Source organism: Nematolebias whitei, chromosome 22 (assembly GCF_014905685.2).
Source record: "Nematolebias whitei isolate Nwh7 chromosome 22, NemWhi1, whole genome shotgun sequence".
In the NCBI taxonomy this organism is placed as follows: Eukaryota; Metazoa; Chordata; class Actinopteri; order Cyprinodontiformes; family Rivulidae; genus Nematolebias; species Nematolebias whitei.
Window position 1 is genome coordinate 23,584,088 of NC_056519.1, and position 19,980 is coordinate 23,604,067.

At 41.8% G+C, this 19,980-nt stretch overlaps 2 protein-coding genes across 2 annotated transcripts in view; both read left to right on the forward strand.

Moving 5' to 3' along the window:
* cmah (cytidine monophospho-N-acetylneuraminic acid hydroxylase) overlaps positions 1–3,162 on the forward strand; it is a 38,180-nt gene extending 35,018 nt beyond the window's left edge. The window contains exons 14-15 of the mRNA XM_037695691.1: positions 2,749–2,864; positions 3,028–3,162. Coding sequence (XP_037551619.1) covers positions 2,749–2,864; positions 3,028–3,157 — 246 coding nt within the window. The 3' untranslated portion in view covers positions 3,158–3,162. The remainder of the gene's footprint in view (positions 1–2,748; positions 2,865–3,027) is intronic.
* A 5,678-nt stretch (positions 3,163–8,840) lies between these two features.
* glipr1a (GLI pathogenesis-related 1a) overlaps positions 8,841–19,980 on the forward strand; it is a 20,286-nt gene continuing 9,146 nt past the window's right edge. Inside the window, 3 exon segments of the mRNA XM_037696235.1 lie at positions 8,841–9,011; positions 10,715–10,963; positions 11,060–11,172. Coding sequence (XP_037552163.1) covers positions 8,841–9,011; positions 10,715–10,963; positions 11,060–11,172 — 533 coding nt within the window.

Below are 19,980 nucleotides of genomic sequence, written 5' to 3' on the forward strand. Positions count from 1 at the left end.
ACTTTTTTAGTTTTCTACCTGGATTATTGGATATGCATCAGGACGTTTGTTATTCTTTTTTTCCTTTTGGATCTATGTATATTTTACTGTGTGCTTTACTTTACTTATTACCATCAAGCTGCTGACTGGACCTGTTAACAACACCTGCTAAACTGTTAACAAGATCATGCTGCTAACAGAACGATGATGTTCAAAGAACCTCATTGCTACTCAAATCACACTGTAGATGTATTTCTTTTTCAATTTTGGCGCCTTGTTTTTTAGTATTGTAGCATACTGCTGTGGTTGACTGTTGGTCACATGACATCAGTGAGGGATTATGAGTAGAATTTATAATCTTTTTTTTTCACTTTGGTTAGCTGTTTAGCATGTTCTTTTAGTGATTAGTCTTCTCTTGTTGGTTTAGTTTATGTGTTCATTAAGTGTTAGTTGTGTTAGGCTTGTTTCTGGTAGAGTAACCTTGAGTGAGAGAAGTAGCTCTCACAAAGACCTGTGGGGTTCACTCTGTCTGTCTGTGTTGGAAATAAAGCTTATTAAATGCCATCTGGTGGATGATTCTGATCTACAGTACAACAAGAGCCACACATCTTGCTTAGTAGCTGGGTGTTGACACGTTACCCTGCGTGTCCGCGTGCAGGGGAATGTAAACACAGATAAAAATGGCATGTGAGAACTCCTGTGGCATATAAAACAGTCTTAGACTCACCTCCAGCAGCTCAAAGTCCAGACAGCAGATGTTCATCTTCACGCTGACATGTCCAGGGTTGCACCATCTGGTGTTAATAAATAGTGCAAGCCCACTACCTTTACGTTTTCTGCTTTTCAGCACCTCCCTGTCCGTTCTTAATATGGTGAATCCAAGGAGATCCATGTTAGCATACAGCGTGTCGCTGGTAAGCCACGTCTCCGTTAAACACAGCATGCTATGTTCCCTGTAGAGCCTCTGATTTTTCACCAGTCCAGCCAGCTCATCAGTTTTGTTGGTCAGCGAGTTGATATTTCCCATGATCACAGACGGGACCGAGGGTTTGTACCGCCACCGCTTCTCCAAATTTTTATCTCTCTGCTTCGCTCCTGCTCTGCAGTCTCGATACTTCCTCCTCAGTTCTTCTGTAATTGTGTGAATAAGCCCAGACCGTTCCTTCAATCAGAGGGTCAGCTGTTCCTGAGAGTCAACAAGATCATTTCCGCTGCCCCGCAATAGTGTGTGTTCAGGGTAGTATGACCGTAAAAGAGGAGCTCAGTCACAAATAGGACTTTTAAAGGATCATAGCAAACAAAGGCTAAACTTATGCAAACATAAGTTGCAACATATATCTACATACAAAACACAGAAAACAAAGCACAACTAGCTTTAAGCATTAACCTTTAATTTAACCATTAAGCATACAATGTAATTATGACAAAAATGGAGGATTTACCTGCAGTTACCTTCATACAGATGAACATGTGGCACTTCCTGTTTATCACTGTTGTATTCAGCTGCTCATGAGGTCGGCCGCAGGACTTTATCTTTTACATTTTTCCAGACTCCATTAAAGTTTTGGAAATGGAATAAACTGTATTCCATCCTCGAAATACTCAGGGTTCTCCACTGACAACGTTTAGCCATTTTTTTCCTGATGATTTTTCACCAAATCTCTTTGACCACAAAGTGTTCATAATGCAAAACCCCCACGTAAGGATAAAAAAAAGGGGTGCAATTCCTGTAGGTAAGGGGTGTTTATCTTCAGGACAAATTGAGGTCACTGATTGGTCAGTTGCTGACAAGCCTACTGGATTGATTGACAGGTGGCATTGAGGATCCGATTTGTGCAAAAAAAATCTGATTTTATGGCCAATTTTATGGCTGTGATTATTCCATACTTATTCCAAATTTATTCAATATTTTGGTGAATCTAAGAGTTAGGAACTGAGTTTCCTTAAAAAATCCTAATTCTTTATTTTTCAGGGGTGCTGAGTAAAATTTTAGGGGTGCTTGAGCACCTCCCAAAAAGAGGTTAACATCACCACTGGAGGTAGCTGAGAGCGAACCCCAACACAATGTACTGTCAAATCAAAAATGTAAAATGGCCGCCACGTGGCAGCCCCTGTCAAAGTTTCTCCAGGAAGTTTCTAGTTAAAAGATGATCCCCTGCGAGGCTCTGGATTCAAATCCAAGTCAGAAGTGTAGAGGAAGTTTAGTAAATAGATGGAAAATGTAATGGATGTGCATATGGAAATAACTTGCTGCACGTCTGACACTACTGATAACCCCTTTACTACAGAACAAACAAGACATTTTAAAAAGACTTTTAAAACATTCCACATGTGCTTCAACGTCACTCTGCTCAGCACTAACATTATCAAAGTCATACAGTTGTTAGAAATAAATTATATAATAACAATGCAAAGTGTGCGGATCCAGTATGCAGGCTTCAGAACAACCGTCTGAGCGAACAAGCTGAGAAGAAACAGAACTTGATCAATACACTACAGATACTTTGCAACATTTTGCATGTCAAAACAATATGCAAACCTTCCTGGCAGAGAGTGACACCTGAACACAGTTGCAGCTTGAAAGTCTTCTTCTGTTTGGACACATCTGCTGCTGCGGTCAAAATAAACTACAGCCATGTGAAAAAAGAAGTCTATCCTCAGTTTATTTAACAAGACACAAAATATACAAATATTATAATATAGTATATAATATAGTTCTTAGTTAAGTTTTGCTTCAGTGAACCTGAAGTTTCTCTGTTCTTCTCTAAGATTAAGAACAGGGTGGGGGTGATGAGGTACGTGGTGCTGCACGGCTGCCTCTGGGATGACCTCTACATCGGCTTCCAGAACCGCATCAGTCGAGATCCAGACATCTACCACCACAAGTATGCACACAAACACATTAATACACATATTCTTCAATAATACTTCAAATACATCGTTCTGAGAGAAATGTCACGGTTTGCACACTTTTTTAAATTTTATTGTTAACTGGGTTTCTTTAGCACATCAGTGATGATGTTTCATGATTCTTTTTGGGCTCTCCAGGTTTTGGAACCACTTCCAGACACAGCTACCCATTCAAAGTCCAGACTGGGACCAGTTTCTGCAGCAGGTGCCTCCCATCCAGGAAACAAACATGAAACAGGGAGTGCTGAGCTACTGTGCACTGTTTTAAATTAGAAATGCAGGTTTACAAGGTTCTGTCCAGGGTGTGCCCCGCCCCACACACAGTGACCGTTGAAGACAAACGTGGGTAAAGAAAATGGTCGTGTTTACAAAGTGACCTGATTTTTGGTCTTTACACTTGTTTCAATTCTGTCTGTCTGTCTGTCTGTCTGTCTCTCTCTCTCTCTCTCTCTCTCTCTCTCTCTATATATATATATATATATATATATATATATGCCTGCGATCAGAACGTCGCTGGTTCAACTCTATCAACTAAAAACATCAAAATGTGGGTGGGAAAGGTGAAGCCCCCACACCTGCCTCCACCCTCATTTACCCCACTCTGGGCCCCTCTAGGCCCTTAACCCCCACCATCTGCTCCCCCAGTGCTCTACACAGCAGCTCTCAGCTCCACACAGAGGGCTGTGGTAGCTCGGTGGTTGTGTCAGGAAGGGCATCTGGTGTAAAAACAATCACCAAGTTTTCACTCGAGTTAGTTCTCGGTGGCGACCCCTGAAGAATGGAGCAGCCAAAAGAAGAAAAGAAATCAATAATCATTATCTTAACATGCTCAGGCTGTCTCTATTCTTTTATTTTTCTTTGTTATATTTGGGGCGGTTGTGGCTGAGTGGTTAGAGCAGTCGTCCTCCATTGCAAAAGTTGGGGGTTCAATTCTTCCAGTAGTCACATGCCAAAGCGTCCCTGGACAAGACACCGACTCCCTCATTGCCTCTGATGTGTGTCCCATCAGTGTATGAAAGCACTGATTATTCTTTGTAAAGATCTAGTATAGAGCTGTATGGATGAGTAAATGAGGCACAGGTTGTTGTAAAGAGCGTTGAGTGTCTTGATCAGATAGAAAGGAGCTGTGTGAGTACAGTCCATTTACCATTTATATTTGCTAAGCTCTTAAAATTTGTTTAGGACATCTAATTTTTTGTGTAGCTTTTGTTCAGTATGTGGAAGATGATTTTAAACTTTTCAAACTGAGGTTTTAAATTCTGTTTTACATTAATTCAGTTTAATTCAATTCAGTTTATTTATATAGCACCAAGTCACAACCGACGTTGTCTCAGGGCACTGAACAGAAACAGAAAGTACTGAGTGCTGTACATGGTCATACTTTTCAGTTGGCCAACATTCCTAAAAATTATTTAATATTGGTCTTAATTTTCTGAGATACTGAATTTGGGGTTTTCATTAGTTGTCAGTTATAATCATCAACATAAAAATAAATAAACATTTGAAATATATCAGTCTGTGTGTAATGAATGAATATAATATACAAGTTTCACTTTTTGAATGGAATTACTGAAATAAAATCAACTTTTTCAGGATATTCTAATTTTATGACCATCACCTGAATGTGTTATGTTTGGGTAAATGGTGTAACCTATGTACTTTTTTATGCTTTGGGACTCAGCAGCTGATCCTCTGTAGAAAAATTAAAGGAACCACACATTTCACATTTTCATATTAAGAAACTGGTCCAGATGACATGATTTAACCATTTTTGTTGTTAAAGAGCTAAGAGCTCATTAAAGAGCTTATAAAGTTTTTATAGGGACTACAGGCCATGTATTATTAGTTTTGTGACCTTTAGTGAAGGTTTTTGTTTGGATTAAGGCCATAAATTTCTCCCTATTTCACCACAAACTGTTCATGTTGCCATATCTTTTGAAATAAAATAGCAGAACACAAAGTAATATAAAAAGGAATGGGTAGAAAATCAAATCCAATTCAATGTGTTTCCTAAAGACTAAATGAAAAAAAAAAAAAATGGGAGCGGTACAGGAGTGGGAGTGATTCTGAATGGGAGCAGGAGTCATGTTACCAGAAGTGGGACAGAACAGGATTTTTTTTTTTTACTCTGGTCCAGGATTGGGACAGGACAGGATTTTTTCTGTGGGACCAGGCAGGGGGTTAATTTGAGCCGGATCCTACTGGAACAAGATCCAGAAACTGTCTCATTTTGACCGGGTCTGTTCCGGCAACTGTTTGATTGGATCCGGCAACTCAAATCTATGCCCTTAAAAGGCCAAAGTCATTGTGCATTTTATTTTGAGTATTTATTAAAAATACAACGAGAGGAGACGTTGCCCAGTCTGTGGAGTGGATGTTCCAGCTGCAGCTCACGCACACTCTCCTGCCCAGGCTGGGAGGAGCCTCTGGAGGAGGCACGGAGGGACAGGACGGTCACATTTTACACACGGCGGTTCTGCGCGGAGTCCTCCAAACATTGTCCCTCCTCAACAGCGCTGCACACTGAAAAACACCCCTTCTTTCAGACTCCTTGATCACTTAAGGAGAGGGGGGGTCCAGCTCACATGAAGCTGCTGAATTGATCCGTTCAACAACAGAAACAATCATTTATTCAACAGAATGAACAAGAACATTTACTTCATGTTCATGGATGAAAAGCTTCAGTGTCTGTTAGAGCGGATGGCATGTCCCACGAGGATGAATTCATCTTCATCCAACAGTTTCGGCGGCGCACCCTGCAGACAGTGCACGTTACTCACAGCACCGTCTCCAGACAGCTCTACACAGCACGTGCACAGCTGCTGACGTGTCTGAACTCCTGCTACATTTCAGACATAATGAATAAAAAAAGCTTTACTGTAAAAAAAAAAAATTAAAAATACAATGAGAGAAACATTTGATGTGTTATTCACATTGTCACATTTCAAAAACAAGCATGCTAATTTGTCAAAATAACAGTTATCAAAATATCAAAAAGACAGTCCAATTTACTTTAATAAAAAAAATGGATGGATTGTCCAACAACTGAGAATTGAAGCTTCAGGTGCTTCAAAAGGTGCCACTTCGAGAATGGAGCAGGAGCAACAACCAGGACTGAATTCAGCGGCGAAGAGTTCAGCTCAGAACCGTGAAGTGCGGGGTTAGGACACCTGACAGAACCAGATCTGCTCTATTCACACACAACCTGCTGTTGCTCTCCAAAATATTAATCTATCAAGTGTTTACAAATTTAGGTAAATGCTGATGTATAACAATCCGTTAAAATACACCAGAATGCAGGAAATGGCATCTTTGTTATTCACATTTTTTTGTGGGAGGACCCACAGACTCCATCCCCACCACCCCCGGCCCGCCCACCATTCCGGCATCAATCAGCTTACAAATTAAGCCCTGGGACCAGGACAGGAGTGAAAATCCACTCCTGTGTCATCCTCTACTGCAGATCTCATGTTGCTGATCTGTTTCATGTTGCTGTGTTCATTCGTGCTCATCTGCTCACACATACTCATGTTCCTGCTTCTGTTAGGCGTATTGTTTTTGTAATATTAGTGCTTAGTATATTCTTAGTTTAGCCTATTTCTTAATTCATATCTTATATCTTATTACGGTTTTTCTTTACAATTTATATTTTGTTGGCTGTAACTGGGACCATGTGTACACTATTTCGTTCCACCACATGTACCACATATGATGCGAATGACAAATAAAGCAACCTTGACAATGACTTTGTTATTGTTGTCTGTACTTTATATGTTCTGTCTGAAATAGGTCCCTCTTGTAAATGAGTCCTTGAGGTGCAATGAGACTAGTCTGTATAAATAAAGGTAGAATGAATGAAAACGTTCAGCATTCACTGCATTTTTTACAGAAACTTTAACATTTCTAGTCTCATATTAACCCCTATTCAAGTTTGCAACTATCCAAAATGTTACCAGTCAACAAGAATCCTAAACAGTACTCCAATTTCAGCCTCCACAGGACGGCTCATCCATTGTATTACCTTCCATGACCACGGATGACCACGTTTTTGTCAATGTCAGTGTGTTTGTGTTCATGGCTTGTTTTCCTGTTGTTTTAGCAAAATATCTCATGAACCACTATACAGATTTATAGAAATTCTGAGAAAGTTATCCGGTGTACACATTGGCATCAGAAGCATTTGTAATGTGGGACACACACACTGTTGTGTGTGTAGGGGGTCCTCCCCCAGAAAATTTTGAAGTAAGTACATTTCCATTTAAATAATTAAGTAATTTTACATTTCCTGCATTCTGGTGTATTTCAACGAAGTGTTAAACATCTATGTTTACCTACATAAGTAACACTTGATTCAATAATTATTTTAAAATAGCCTGACCAACAGCCCACCCCCCGTCAACAAATGCCAGCACTAAAGTAGCGCTAAGCTAGCAGCGTTCAACACAGACGCGTTAGTTACATGTTGCAGACGTAGCATCCGCTTCTCTCACGCATCCTAACCCACCACCACCCAGGTCAACAACTGCCAGTACTAATGTAGTGCTAAGCTAGCATGCAACACAGAGGTATCTGCCCCTCCTCCTCGTGGCCTGTCGAGAAAAAAAAAAAACTCAAGAGATTAAGGCCCTGCCAAACCAAGTGACCTCAGGGAAACACTGCATGCGGTGTGGTGAGTTGTTGTAGGAAACCAGGAAACCCTGGAGTGGACTTTTAATGCTTTGAATATTCTCCTATTAATCAAATGGAATGGATTCGTTCACGAAGAAATAGGAACAGCGCTAGGTGAACTAATATTTAATGGTTAATATGGGGGGGCTCAAATTAATAATTTTTAAAAGTGAGAGGGACTTGTCCCTTTCACATATAATTGTTGTGACACCTATGGGTGTACAGCTACAACTGAAAAACATTTGAATTCAACCCGATTCAAAATGGCCACCACAGCTAAGCAACTTTAGCCAACACATTCATTCAATCAATTTTTATTTAGACAGATAAGTCACATTGAGCCTAGAAGACTCATTTACAAGTGAGATCTGTTTAGACGGACAAAAAGTAGCGAAACTTGACACATGTAGGAATTGGAGGCGAAAAAATTCCCATCAGACTTTTTCTTCTTCATACCCAAGCTCAGCCAATTCAGCAAATATTAAACTAAAATGGATTTGTTAGAAACAGAAAGTTATTCACAACACATCTTCAAAGGGCTAACTGACCTGTCGGCACCACCTTGTCTGAGCAAAATATTTTATGAACCAATTTTATTGAAACACTCAGAAAGTAATGACTGAATGAAAAACTAAAGCTGATTAACTTTTGGAGCAACCTAATTCAAAATGGCCACCACAGTAAATTGAAGTTAGCTAACACAAAATTGACTATAACTCAGTCAATCTTACAGATAATAAGCTAAAGCTGGATTTTGTAGTAGTTGATAGTCAATTTCATTATGTATTCTGAGTTTTAATACATAATCTCACTTACAGAGTTTGACCAAAACAGCTAAAACTCCATTTTTTTCCCCACCAATAAGATATTCTTAGTTTAAAACTAAAAAAAAAAAAAGGCAGACAATATGCATACTTTCAAAGAATGCTGACTGTTGTGAAACCTACGGCTTCTTCCTCAGAATGAAACAGAACTGTGAAAACAGGAAATCATGAGGCAATCTGCAAGTCCACTTCAGAATGAACAAAATAATTTAAAACTTTGAGCAAAACTGATTCAACAGAAAATATGTACGGTACATTGAAGAGCCTGAAAAGCTGCTTTTTGAAAAGCAGCTGTCAACAGGATCATTGTAAAAGCATTTTAGTTTGTCAAAATAACAAAATGAGTTGTCAAAACAAAACTCATTGAACATCTTGTTCCTGTAAAATGTGCAACTTCCTCTGTCGCTCTGAATGTTTCATGTAGCCTACCCAAATTTGTCACATTTAATCCGCTGAAGCATGGGGAGAGCAGTGGGGACGTTTCTGTGGGTATGGATCAGCCTGGACCTGAGTATTTGCTCAGTTTCGTTTCCAGAAATTGGTGACAGGAAATTCGTTGAAGAGTGTGTTAGGGAACACAACAAGGCCCGGTCTGCTGCCAATCCACCAGCAAGCAACATGCTGTACATGGTAGGCAACAATGGAGCTGTTCTTTTGTTTTAACATCATAACCATGATGGTCAAACTGCAGTGGTGCGAACTGCTAATCAAAAACTTAGCTTTGCTAAATCATATTCTGCTAACTAAGAAAATTTGCTTTGCTAATGTTGAATCGCGGGCAGCACGGTGGTGCAACTGTTAGAGCTGCTGCCTCTCAGCGAGCAGGTCCTTGGTTCAAACCCCGGTCCAGGGGCCTTTCTGGGTGGAGTTTGCATGTTCTCTCCGTGCATGCGTGGGTTTTCTCCGGGTGCTCCGGTTTCCTCCCACAGACCAAAAACATGCATGTTAGGCTGATTGGTAACTCTAAATTGTCCCTAGGTGTGAATGAGAGAGTGAGTGTTTGTTTGTCTCGTTTGTCTCTATGTGTCCCTGTGATGGACTTGCGACCCGTCCAGGGTGTACCCCGCCCCTCGCACAGTGATTGCTGGACATGGGCACCAGCGACCCCCGTGACCCAAAATGGAATAAGCGGGTAAAGATTTATTTATTTATTTACCAGCAGTGGGCAGGCCCTTTACTGGTGCAGTGTGTTGCAGAACCGATGAGAGTTGAGAAAATTGCAAAGCGCCATTAGAATGTGGTCTAGGCTTTATCCGGCCCATTCAGTGACCTTTAACTGATTCTTCTTTAACCTCTGGAATGTTGTCAGCAACTCATTTAGGGCCATTTTCCTGCTAGAGGGTGAACCTCAGTCCCAATCCCAAATCTTTGTAAGTTTCTCTCAAGAATTTCTCTGTATTTTGCTCCATTCATCTTTCCTTGAACAATGACCAGTTTCTCAGTCCCTGATGATGATAACCACCACTGCCACCATCATTCTTCACTATAAGCTCTCCTACACTGTGCTATCATAATAATCAAAATATTCATTAATAGTCTTTTCTGACCATAACACCTTCTGAGGAAATTTCAAATGATCCATCTTGACATTTCTTTAGTCATTGCCCTATTTCTGTCATTGTTTCATGAAAGCCAGTTCTGTGCAATTTCTAGTAGTTCTTTGAACAGATCCTCCATGTCCATCATGGTTATCTTTAGTCTATTGGTTGTTTCTCCAATTAATGCCCTCCTTACCTGTTCTGTGGGGTTTTGTGGCTGCACCTCTCCTGGCAGGTTTGAGGTCATGGCACCATCTTTCCACTTTTACTGCTGGCTACCAAAAGGTGAAGGTGGACAATAATATTTTGGCTCTTGTCTCTGTGTGTATCAGAGTTTGTCTGTTACCAAAATATATCATGAACCAGTAGACAAACTGCAGCAAGTAGTCATTTGGTGTACATTTATAACCAATTATGTTTTGGAGTCAGTCTATTTCAATATGAGTATAGACCAAATCACAGCTAGTCAATGTTAGCCAACACAAAAATATCTATGTCAATTTTACAGATATTGAGTTAAAATGGGATATTATCCCCAACACATGCTCTCAGCACTAACACATCTCACTAGACTTCACAGCAGATGTGCATGACTGTGCATAGTCATTTACAAGTTGATTAAAGTGGCTGTCACGCCATTCCTTTCTATCATAAGATAATTCTTACTCAAAACTCTGACATGAAAGGCCTTAAGTAATACTGCATGCATTCATAAAATATAAATACTAGCCTTTCAATTATGTAGGCTGTCACATTAAAAAATTAATACAAATGACATGGTTTCTGCTTATTCAGACATGGGACAAGGATTTGGCTATTACTGCAAGAGAATGGGCAAGTCGCTGTGAGTTTCGACACAACATCTACCGTAAAAACATCAGCCGTGTTAACCCTACTTTAACCTCCATTGGAGAAAACATATGGACAGGTGCCCCACCATCAACTTTTGGCGTAAAAGGTGCCATACAGAGTTGGGTGAATGAAATTCAACATTATAACTACCATGAGAACAGCTGTCAACATGTCTGTGGCCATTACACTCAGGTATGAGAAACCCTTACTCATAGAACATGCTACAGTGTCAGTTTTTGAGACACCTCCGTCTACAATCTGTTCTTTTCCTAACACTGTCTTTTAAAGGTTGTGTGGGCTGAAAGCAACAAGGTTGGCTGTGCTGTCCAGCTGTGCCCAAAGGGTGTCAAACACTTTACTACTGATGCAGGGGCTATTTTTATATGCAACTACGCACCGAGGTAAGTTGAACACACCAAAATACACACATCAGCAACATATGCAGATGCTGCTACTGTCCCAGTTTTAAAAACATTAACTGTATAACAACCTAAGCCAAAGATAAATACACTAATGTTGGGTTTTAAGCTGTAAAAGGAGTGCAAAGAGAGCAGAGATAGATAGAAATGTTGCTGCCAATGGTCACCAAGGTAACCACCAACTTGTCTGTTTGACTCCCTGAGTGCCAAGTTAATGAAAGACAGAAAAATATGCAAACTTAAAGAGAAGTGTCAATCGCTGTGTGAAAATTAAATGTCAGATCTTGATATTTTTTGGAACTGTGAGCAAAAGACTGGTGTCACATATCTGAGTTATGTTTCTAAGATGAAAGAATAAATAAATAAATTTAAGGGATGTGAGTTTTTAGACAGCTCAAAAGTTAGTGCGTGACATCAACTGTCACTCGTTTTGAGAAAAAAAAATAGAATTATCATTGTCATCATAAAATTAGACTTATAAAACCTTTAAAAAATGGACTGCACTGCACTTATAGCGCTTTTCTATCTGATCAAGATACTCAAAGTGCTTTACATCACAGTCTGTGTCCTCATTTATCCATTCATACAGTGCTCTACTAGATCTATAGAAAGAATAATCAGAGCTTTATCACATTCATACACTGATGGGACACACATCTGAGGCATTTAGGGGTCCAATGTCTTACCCAGGGACACTTTTAAACAGTGATTGTGTCAAAATCTCAAATTAAAATGCCACTTCATACAACAAGAATGGTAAAACAAAGAAAACACTTTTTTGGTTGATTTGCAGCTGCTGGGGAAATCAGAGTCCAACTGCAGTAACAGGTCTTCACAGGCAGGTGGGGTGAGAGCCACCTGTCAGAGTTTAGTGAGATTATGTCACATAAACTGGTGGGAAGACAGCTGCAGAGGGAGGCCTTTAATGCTGTGAACAGTGGGGCAATGTTGTGGTCTAATGGGAAAAGCAAGGGTCAAACACAGAGTCTGAAGTCCAAGGATAATCCAAAAAGAGGGTGATCCATGGTTATAGAGACAGAAGAGGAGGTCGTTACCATGATCAGAAGGGCAGAGCAGAACCAGATGAGCAACAGGCAAAACAGTAAATCCACAAGACAAGGCATGAGGTCGAAACTCCAAATACAAAGCATGGATGTCAGGGGTGAACAAGATGGCTGGATATCATGGACCATGTGAGGTATAATAATCTGGCAAAGAGTGAGTGAGAGCATGAGGTTTAAATAGGGAACAGGACAGATGCAGTGAATCAGGCTGATGAGCTGAAAGTGCAGAGGGGTCATGGCTGAATGACAAGCAAGGAAACAGAAAATGATGACAAAGAGGAGCAGAAACATGACATGAGGGGCCGTGAGCGAGGCAGGGAACAGAGAACGTGATCATGGCATGAAGGGGCAGAGACGTGAGCAGATGGGAGGCAAGCAGAGGCCGCTGATCTTGACACATTTACCCTCCAAAGAGGCTGTCTCTTGTGTTTCTTCAAAATCCTTTTCATCCATCCATCCATCCATTATCTTTACCCACTTCTACCTTTTCAATTTGCGTGGTGCCCATATCCAGCAATCACTGTGTGAGAGGTGAGGGACACCCTGGACAGGTCGCAAGTCCATCATAGGGACCATTTAGAGTTACCAATCAGCCTAACATGTATGTTTTTGGCCTGTGGGAGGAAACCAGTGTACCTTGAGAAAGCCCACACATACATGTACAGAACATGAAAACTTCATACAGAAAGATCCCGGCAAGGATTTGATCCAATGACCTTCTCGCTGAGAGGCAGCAGCTCTACCAACTGAGCCACTGTGCCACCCTCAAAATCGTTGGTGGCACAGTGGCAAAGAGCGAAGCCTATACAAAATAGAATGTTGGTTACGTACTGTAACCCCAGATTCTATGAGTATAGGCGCAGCCCTTTAAGGCTATTGCTAGTGGGTTTATCCCTTCGCGCGGCAGCACTGAACACTTTAGTCCACGCCCACCTGCTGTGTGGGCCTCACCCCCGGTCCATATAAATTACGGTGAGACCAGGTAATCGGCTCCCAAATAGCTTTTTTCTTCAGCCATTTAGGAACCAGTGAGGCCCAGAGCTTAAAGGGCTGCACCTATACTCATAGAATCTGGGGTTACAGTATGTAACCAACATTCTATTTTGTATAGGCTTCGCTCTTTAAGGCTATTGCTAGTGGGTTAAAGGCGAAGCAGGATGTAGTCTATGCCTCACTGGGTCCATTCAGACACAATATGAAGCACCCGCTTGCACCAAAAAACATTTCATCACTCAGCCTTCTGTGTGCGTAATTACACACTGCGTAATTACATGTTCCATGCACAGCAGCGCCCCCGAGAGAAAAGGTCTCCGATGGGGAAAAAGGGACAGCTGAAACGCAGTCCTGCTGCTGAGAATGGAAAAAACAGAGGTTATGAATTGTAACCGTGTAACGATGAACAGAGCAGGTCAACAGATCTTCAATATGAACTGATTAATAACAAAATGAACTGATTAGTAACCAAATGAACTGATTGGTAACAGCAGTTATGAACTGATTAGTAACAATAAAAACAGCAATCATGAACTTGTAGTGGACTAGGCCTACGTCGAAACTAAGTCTAAGGTCAAAACTCTTGACCTTTAGAACCTTGTGGGACAGAAGCTGTCATTTCATGTATTTGAATCCATAAATACAGGTTCACCCATCCTGAGACTTTCTTTCTTGAAGATTCAAGTGAAAAGAACACTCTCTTTTTATTATCATTACTATCTTACAAATGTTGATAATCAAAGTGTCTTAGTTCAAACCATTTTAGATGTTGCAGTGAACTAATCAATTTTATTAACTGAGTAATGATTTTTATTCTCATGCAAAAGTTAGAACTCATGTTAAAAGCTGTTGCAGAGTAATTATGCATTTTTCTGATTTCTGCTTTTGAATGAGCAAGTGTGTGCGTTTACAAGGTTACAGTCAAACGAAAAACAAGTTGTTATGTTAAAACTGTCATGTTTTAGAATCCTCTCAGACGTAAATAGAGATGTTTTGCACCTGTTTCTTAAACACGCCACAACAAAACCCTCTCGGTCTGTGAGAACATTTCTGACCTGTCTCATAACAATTCTCGCTGTCTCTAACCTATTACGTCACAAAAACACACCCCTTCTGGTCGTTTCTGACCAATGAAAAATCCCAAAAAGTGAACCGGGAAAGAGTCTTTAAAATGTCAGTACTTCCTGGTCTACACAGACTCACGGAGTTACAGACTCACAGAGTTGGAGAGTTGTCAGACTTCTAGAGTTCTGGAGTTCTGATGGAGTGCTGTTGGAGTTCCTGACATGACAACAAAGCTCTTCCGAGTTCCATGGGATTATAACATTTTCCACTGAGGTGAATGTGTGTCGAACAGAGCCTCGCCACTACTTCTGACGAGCTACAGCCATTCTAAGGAGACGCTGGACCGGTAGCGTTAACGGAACACCATATCTGCTGATTATCATCAGAAAGGTAATGGGTCAAGTTTCCTACCAAGCGTACCGAGGCGAGCTGGGCTTCTGATGGAGAGTGTCGGTTCTGGTGAACACTTAATTTCCCTCACATACCATCTTAACTCCCTCTAAACTTCTTCCCATCTTTAAACTTTTCTATCAAGTAGAAATTCTTCCAGATATTTAGAAATGTCTGTGTAAAATGCTCACCCACATTCATGTGGGCAAAAGATCATAGTTGTACAGTTTTCATAAATGTCTTTGGTGCAGCAACGGAAAAATCATGGCCGTATGATTTTTCCTGGTTGATTGCTTTGTTGTTATTTTCATAATTTGCCAAATTAATGTACATGTTTGATGTTAAATTTGATTCTGTAAATAAATGACCGCATTCATTTTGATGGGTCAAATCTAAATGACGTCTCACGTTTGCATTTCCTTAAATTCAATGCACGTTTTATTCAGTCCAGAAAAATGAGGAACCCGCGTTAAATGATGAATATATCCCAGCATCTGTTCATCTACAACTGGTGGCCCGCTACGCGCTCCTAAATGGACTGTAACCGTGTACACATTGATTTTCATGTTGGCAAGGTTGTAAAATAACAGTTTATCTGCTGTGATGAAACCGTGCGTCTTTACGCAGCGCAATTGGAGCTGCGCGCTTGTGTTACGCTGGCGATGTTTTAAAAGCTGAAATTGTGTCATTGAGTCTTTATAAAGCTGAATTGTACGTCTGTATGTGTAACATAAGCTGGCTTTGAGCTGTGGAAACGCTTTATTCTGTTTAAACTGTGTTCTGACGCTGTTCTGGTCCGGTTCGGTTCTGTGGTTCCGACTCGGTTCTGGAGCTTCGAACGAGTTGTTTTAAATAGCTAGAAAGACGTTTTGAGACCGGAGTAGCAGACTCCGGGCAGCTCAGGGGTTGATTCGTTACATTTTTAGCAGAGAAAGTGCATTTTGATGGTTTAAAAGACGATAAGTGATGAAAGAGTTTCAAGCTAAATTAACATGGTTGCTAACGCTTCGTGGTTGGTTGTTTGCTGCTTTGGAAAGCTCTGATTTGCTGAGAAAGGTTGACTGACGTCACCTCCCCTCACCCCTACGCTGCGTCATTGGTTGCAAAAGACCGTGTGTAACGTTCTCATTGGATGAGGGACGTGTCAATCACGCCACCCGGAAATGAAATTCGTTTTCATAGGGAATAAAATCTGCTTTTTAACGCTGGAAAGCGCATTAAAGCTGTGTTCTGAAACGCTGTTTACATTCTTCGAAGCATATTCGCTGAAAGTTCGCCACGTTTGAGTTTAAAGACCGTCATACAACGATGCTTTTGAACTACGCTAGCGATGCTAAATTTTAAGCTAACGACCGGATGGATGACGTGTCACGTCACTTCCCCCAAGTCGGAAATGAGCTTTACCGTGCTTAAATTCACTAAATACGGCTGCAATTTTGTTCCACAAAACTCATGTTTCATGATATAAGGTCTGATTGAAAAAATTTTGCCACGTTTGTGTAAAAAATCCGTTCAGAAGTGTTGGTTTTCACCGAAGCAAGCCGATGCTAATTTTAGCTAACAAGCTAACGACCGGACGCCACAGGAAGTTATAGCACCCCTAGTGGACGACACAAACAGTGTCTGAGTTAAAATTGTTGAGGATCTGCTGACATCTTGTGGAGAAGACGTGGGATCACAGGTTTTCACTTCGTTTTTAGGTAAAGAGTGACATTAAACGTTTTATTTTTCTGAAAGGCATTTTTTGAGTTAAAAAACTTCCTCAAAGCTGGATATACACTGTTATCTTGCGTTTTAAAAGTTATGAAGGTATTTATGCATAGGGCTTTTACCAAACAAATTTTTATTCACTGATAAATCCTTGAGAAATAGGTACATAATAAAAATTTAGAAACTTTTAAATAAGATACAGTTACAAATATTCACAGAGTTGAATAGTTTACTCATTTTGCTAGAAAATAACGCACGTTTAATTGATAAATCACTAAATAAGAGTAAAGCTTATCAGGAAAAAGAGATTTTCTGATTTTCTTTTGCCACCTAAACATTTACATCTACTATTTAATTTCTAAATAGCAGATAATGGCGGACGGAGAGGGAAACACTGACCCCTTACAATCCGAGGATGCGGTCCAGACAGCCTTACACATTTTAACAAATTCAATTATTGGCAAAAATTTGGAGGAATTGCGAGACCTTGATGACGATCAAAGACATGAGGAGCTGCAGAGTTTATCTAAAGCAGCTACAGTGAAGGAGGACACAAAATCAAGCCGCATACGGTTAGCAAAAATCTCTCTGCTTCTGAAGGCGGAATTAGACCGTTTGGTGGTAGAAAAGGGCGTGCTATTCAACGGATATAGGTCTGAAAAAGAGAGGTGTGACGAATTGATGATTGAATCTGAGTCGCTGAAGCAACACCTTGAGGCTGCTGAAGACCTCTCACAGAAAGAGCTGTCAGAACAGGCTCAATCATATGAGGAGAGGTGTGCCGAGCTGATAAGTGAATCTGAGTTGCTGAAACAAAAGATTCAAACTGATAAGGATCTCTCAAAGAGAGAGCTGTCAGAACAGGCTCGATCATATGAGGAGAAGATTGCGGATAAGGAACGAGCGTACCAGGACGCGTGTGCAGATAACGATAAGTTACATGCACAGTTGCAAACCGCTTTAAGGGAGCTGGACGATTGCAAGGCAGAAAAGGGGTTAATAACCCGGAGTTGGCTGACTTTACAACGTGAAAATCGGTCAACACACGAGCGCCTGACAGCTTGTGAGGAGAATTTAGCTACAGCTACAAACCTGATTTCTGACATGGAGCTAGCTGGCTCGAGACTCAGAGACGAGCAGGGTCAGCTACAACCACCCCAGACAGATGCTGTTGCACCTCCTCCCCTTAGCCCCGCTTCAACACCCCCAACCCGGGGGATAAGGACGGGTCTGCACCCACTTGCACCTCTTCCTCCGGACACCAGGCAGTCACCTCCACCCCCATCTCGGGCGGTGGGGTTCGACCTGCATCGGTATGCGCCTCTTCCTCCTGACGCCAGGCAGTCACCTCCACCCCCATCTCGGGCGGTGGGGTTCGACCTGCACCGGTATGCACCTCTTCCTCCTGACGCCAGGCAGTCAACTCCACCCCCATCTCGGAGGGTGGGGACAGACCTGCACCAATATGCACCTCCTCCTACCAACCCTTATCAGCCACCCCCACCCCCACCATGGGCAGTAGGGGCAGGCCTTGATCAGTCTGCACCACCAGTCACACAAGTTAGACCGGTGATACAGTCTCCTTCAATGGATGATTTGCAGAAAATCTCAAAATATGTGCAACGCTTCGTTCCCGGCCCTATGGGGTCCGCAGGAACAAAAGCGTATCTCAAAGATCTGGAGTTCAGATTGAGGTCTTATCCTAATGCTACGGTAGACGATAAGATAAGTCTGATGCGGCTCACTTCAGACAGAGAGGTGTTCACCTTCATCGAGCGTCTACCTGATGCAACGAGGAGGGATTACAACCTTCTGTGTGAAGCTTTGATCAGAGAGTACGACCCCTGCACGGGGCCTGCTGGTTTTCCAGCTGCAGACAAGGTCACGCAGGGTAAAAATGAACATCCAAAAGTTTATTACAAAAGAATCTTCCAAGCCTATTTTGGTAACAGAAATGAGACCGGAATGGAAGAAGATGATGGTTTTAAGTTTGTTTTCAGCAAAAATCTCCACTCTGATTTTAAAAAATCAGTACAAATGATGGCAAATTTCAGAGAAAAATCCATCAGTGAGATTAAACAGTGTGCTGTGAATGTGTTTGAAGCATGTTCTCATGCTAAGACGCCCATAGAAGTGTTTCCTAGTGTAAGGGTTAAACCCCTCCCTCTTGAACTAGAAGGACGACGTGCTTCGCCGCCTCCTCCTAAGAAGAAAGAGAGAAAACAGGCTGTTCAAGCTAACAAACCGCGTACTGAAGGTGCACGCTGGGACAAAAAGGCTCCTCTTTCAGAGGAAGACAGTGATTATCGAAAAATGGGTGAACGCAGGACGCAACGATATGAGAAACCATATCGGCAGGGGCAGTACGTAAAGGAAACCCCGCAAGACGTACCTGACCGTCCCCCACCTCGGACGAAACGAACCGAGGCGAAAAAATCACAAAAGTTCCAGAAACAAGGCCCTACACCTCTGAGCTCGGAGGAGACAGAGAAACTACGCAGGTTGTTAGAAACTTTGAAACACACTGACACGGGAACCCAACCTGGAGCACTTTGCAGTAATGTAATTCCTATTACATCTGAGGGCGCGAATGACAACATAACAGATGTCGGTGGAACACTCCAAGACGTTGCTGTGGTTGCCTCAAACAACCCCTCATCGGAAGAAGGGGGGGTAAACACACACACGAACGATGACGTGTCATCGCAGGCTGAACACTCAGAAACAGCTTCTGCTGTGCTGACGGTTCAGGCAAACCAAAATTACACAGATAAGGCTGAACGCGTGAAAAAGCGTCAGAAAAAGCCCAAGAGGTTTCTGTGTAACTTTATCAGAAAGGGGGTCGCCAAAAAGGCGTACCTGTCAGTAACACTCGAAGGTGTCCTCACACACGAAGCACTCTTGGACGGTGGGGCAGACATAACAATCATGTCAGCTAAACTGTTCGAGGAGCTGAGGACGGCCGCTGCCAGTGTTAACAGGATAATACCTCTCTCTGAATGTGCTATAGAAATGCAGGGTCTCTCAGAAATGAAAACAACCCTGACAGCTATAGCAATGGTTCACATGCAGATTGGCAATATGACACTGTACCATCCGGTACACGTGACTCATGTTGACTCATTCCCATTTTTGGTTGGCCAGGATTTTATAAATCGCTTCGGCGCGATTATAGATTATGGTGATCAAACAATGTGGACAACAGTGAGCAACCCACTGCCAATCGATACGCCTCCGGAGTGTGACACAGACTGCCCAACAGCAGGTACCGCGGAAGGCGCACAGGACTCCTCAGCCGAGGACACGAGCCCGGTGAGTACTCCTCTGACACCATGTGAAACCAAAGAAACCCAAGTGATCCAAACTCTGACTCAACAAGACAGCCTCCTCTGTGAGCTGGAGCAGTCAGAGTCCACCAAACACTACCTACCACGGGTAGTTAAGGGTGTAGAGATCCAAGGGTCCCACACCAACGATGCTGTTCTGTCTCTGTGGACAGATAAATCAGCAATTAACCGAGCTTTCTACGAAACCTTGGTTCACAAACACGTTGGTCTAGAACTAATTA